Source organism: Cystoisospora suis, assembly GCF_002600585.1.
Source record: "Cystoisospora suis strain Wien I chromosome Unknown contig_5643, whole genome shotgun sequence".
Classification (NCBI taxonomy): Eukaryota; Apicomplexa; class Conoidasida; order Eucoccidiorida; family Sarcocystidae; genus Cystoisospora; species Cystoisospora suis.
In genome coordinates this window covers 1-937 of record NW_027158433.1, presented here as the reverse complement: position 1 = coordinate 937, position 937 = coordinate 1, and the positions used below count along the sequence as shown (strand labels likewise).

Genomic DNA, 937 nt, shown 5'->3' with positions numbered 1-937 from the left:
GCAAACTTAATTTCTGGCAAATTGGTTTCGGCGGAACGAAACCATACAACAATTCAAACGGCGCTTGCTTCGAGCTCGAGTGTTGCGTGCTGTTATACGCAAACTCGAGCAGCGGCAAGACCTTTCCCCATCTCTTATCATCGCCTAATAATGCACACCGTAACATTTGCTCTATTGTTTGATTTGTTCTTTCGGACTGCCCATCCGTCTGCGGATGATAGGCAGTCGACATTCTTTGCCTTATTTTCAACATCTCACACAACGAACGCCACAAATCTCCCGTGAATCTTGTGTCCCGATCGCTTAAAATGGCTTTCGGGACACCGTGCAAACGAATAACTTCTCGCAAAATAAGTCGCGCAATATCTTCCGCAGACGCAGTTTGCGTCGTTGGAATAAAATGCGCCATCTTTGTTAATCTGCAAACAATAGTCAAAATTGCGTCCCATCCCTCTTCAGTCACAGGTAAGCGTACAATTAAGTCGACACTAATTTCTTCCCATGGTAAATTAGGAATTGGGAGGGGCTGTAATAAGCCACCACTTTTTAAATGAGAATTTTTCCCTTTCGCGCATTGTACGCACGATTTTACGAAAATCTCGATATCCGCGTCCATGCGCGGCCACCAAAATAAGCTCCGCACCGCTAGCCTGGTCCGGTCGATCCCTGGATGTCCTGCCAGCAGGTGGTCATGAAAGTGCTCCAGAATTTCCTTTCTTAGCACTTCCCCCGGTACACAAACCTTCCATCCTGCTTTTGTCCTCACCCAAAGGTAATTAGCTTCTCTTTGGTATTTGCTGTGCTTGCAGAGGATCGCTTTCTCGCTTCCTTCGCCGTTGTTGTCTTGTTCCGCTGTCGCTCCTCCCTGTTTCCATACTTCTTGGAAGTCCTTGCATTGCTCGTACTCTTTACCCCATTCCCCTTTTATAATTCCCTC

At 46.9% G+C, this 937-nt stretch overlaps 1 protein-coding gene across 1 annotated transcript; it reads right to left on the bottom strand.

The window, feature by feature from the left end:
• Window positions 1–271: 271 nt before the first annotated feature.
• On the bottom strand, window positions 272–616 carry CSUI_009450 (gag-pol polyprotein; the record flags this gene model as incomplete). The annotated part of the gene is made up of 1 exon (XM_068069566.1): window positions 272–616. A coding segment is annotated over one exon (345 nt), but the record flags the coding sequence as incomplete, so codon positions are not given.
• Between the last annotated feature and the right edge of the window lie 321 nt (window positions 617–937).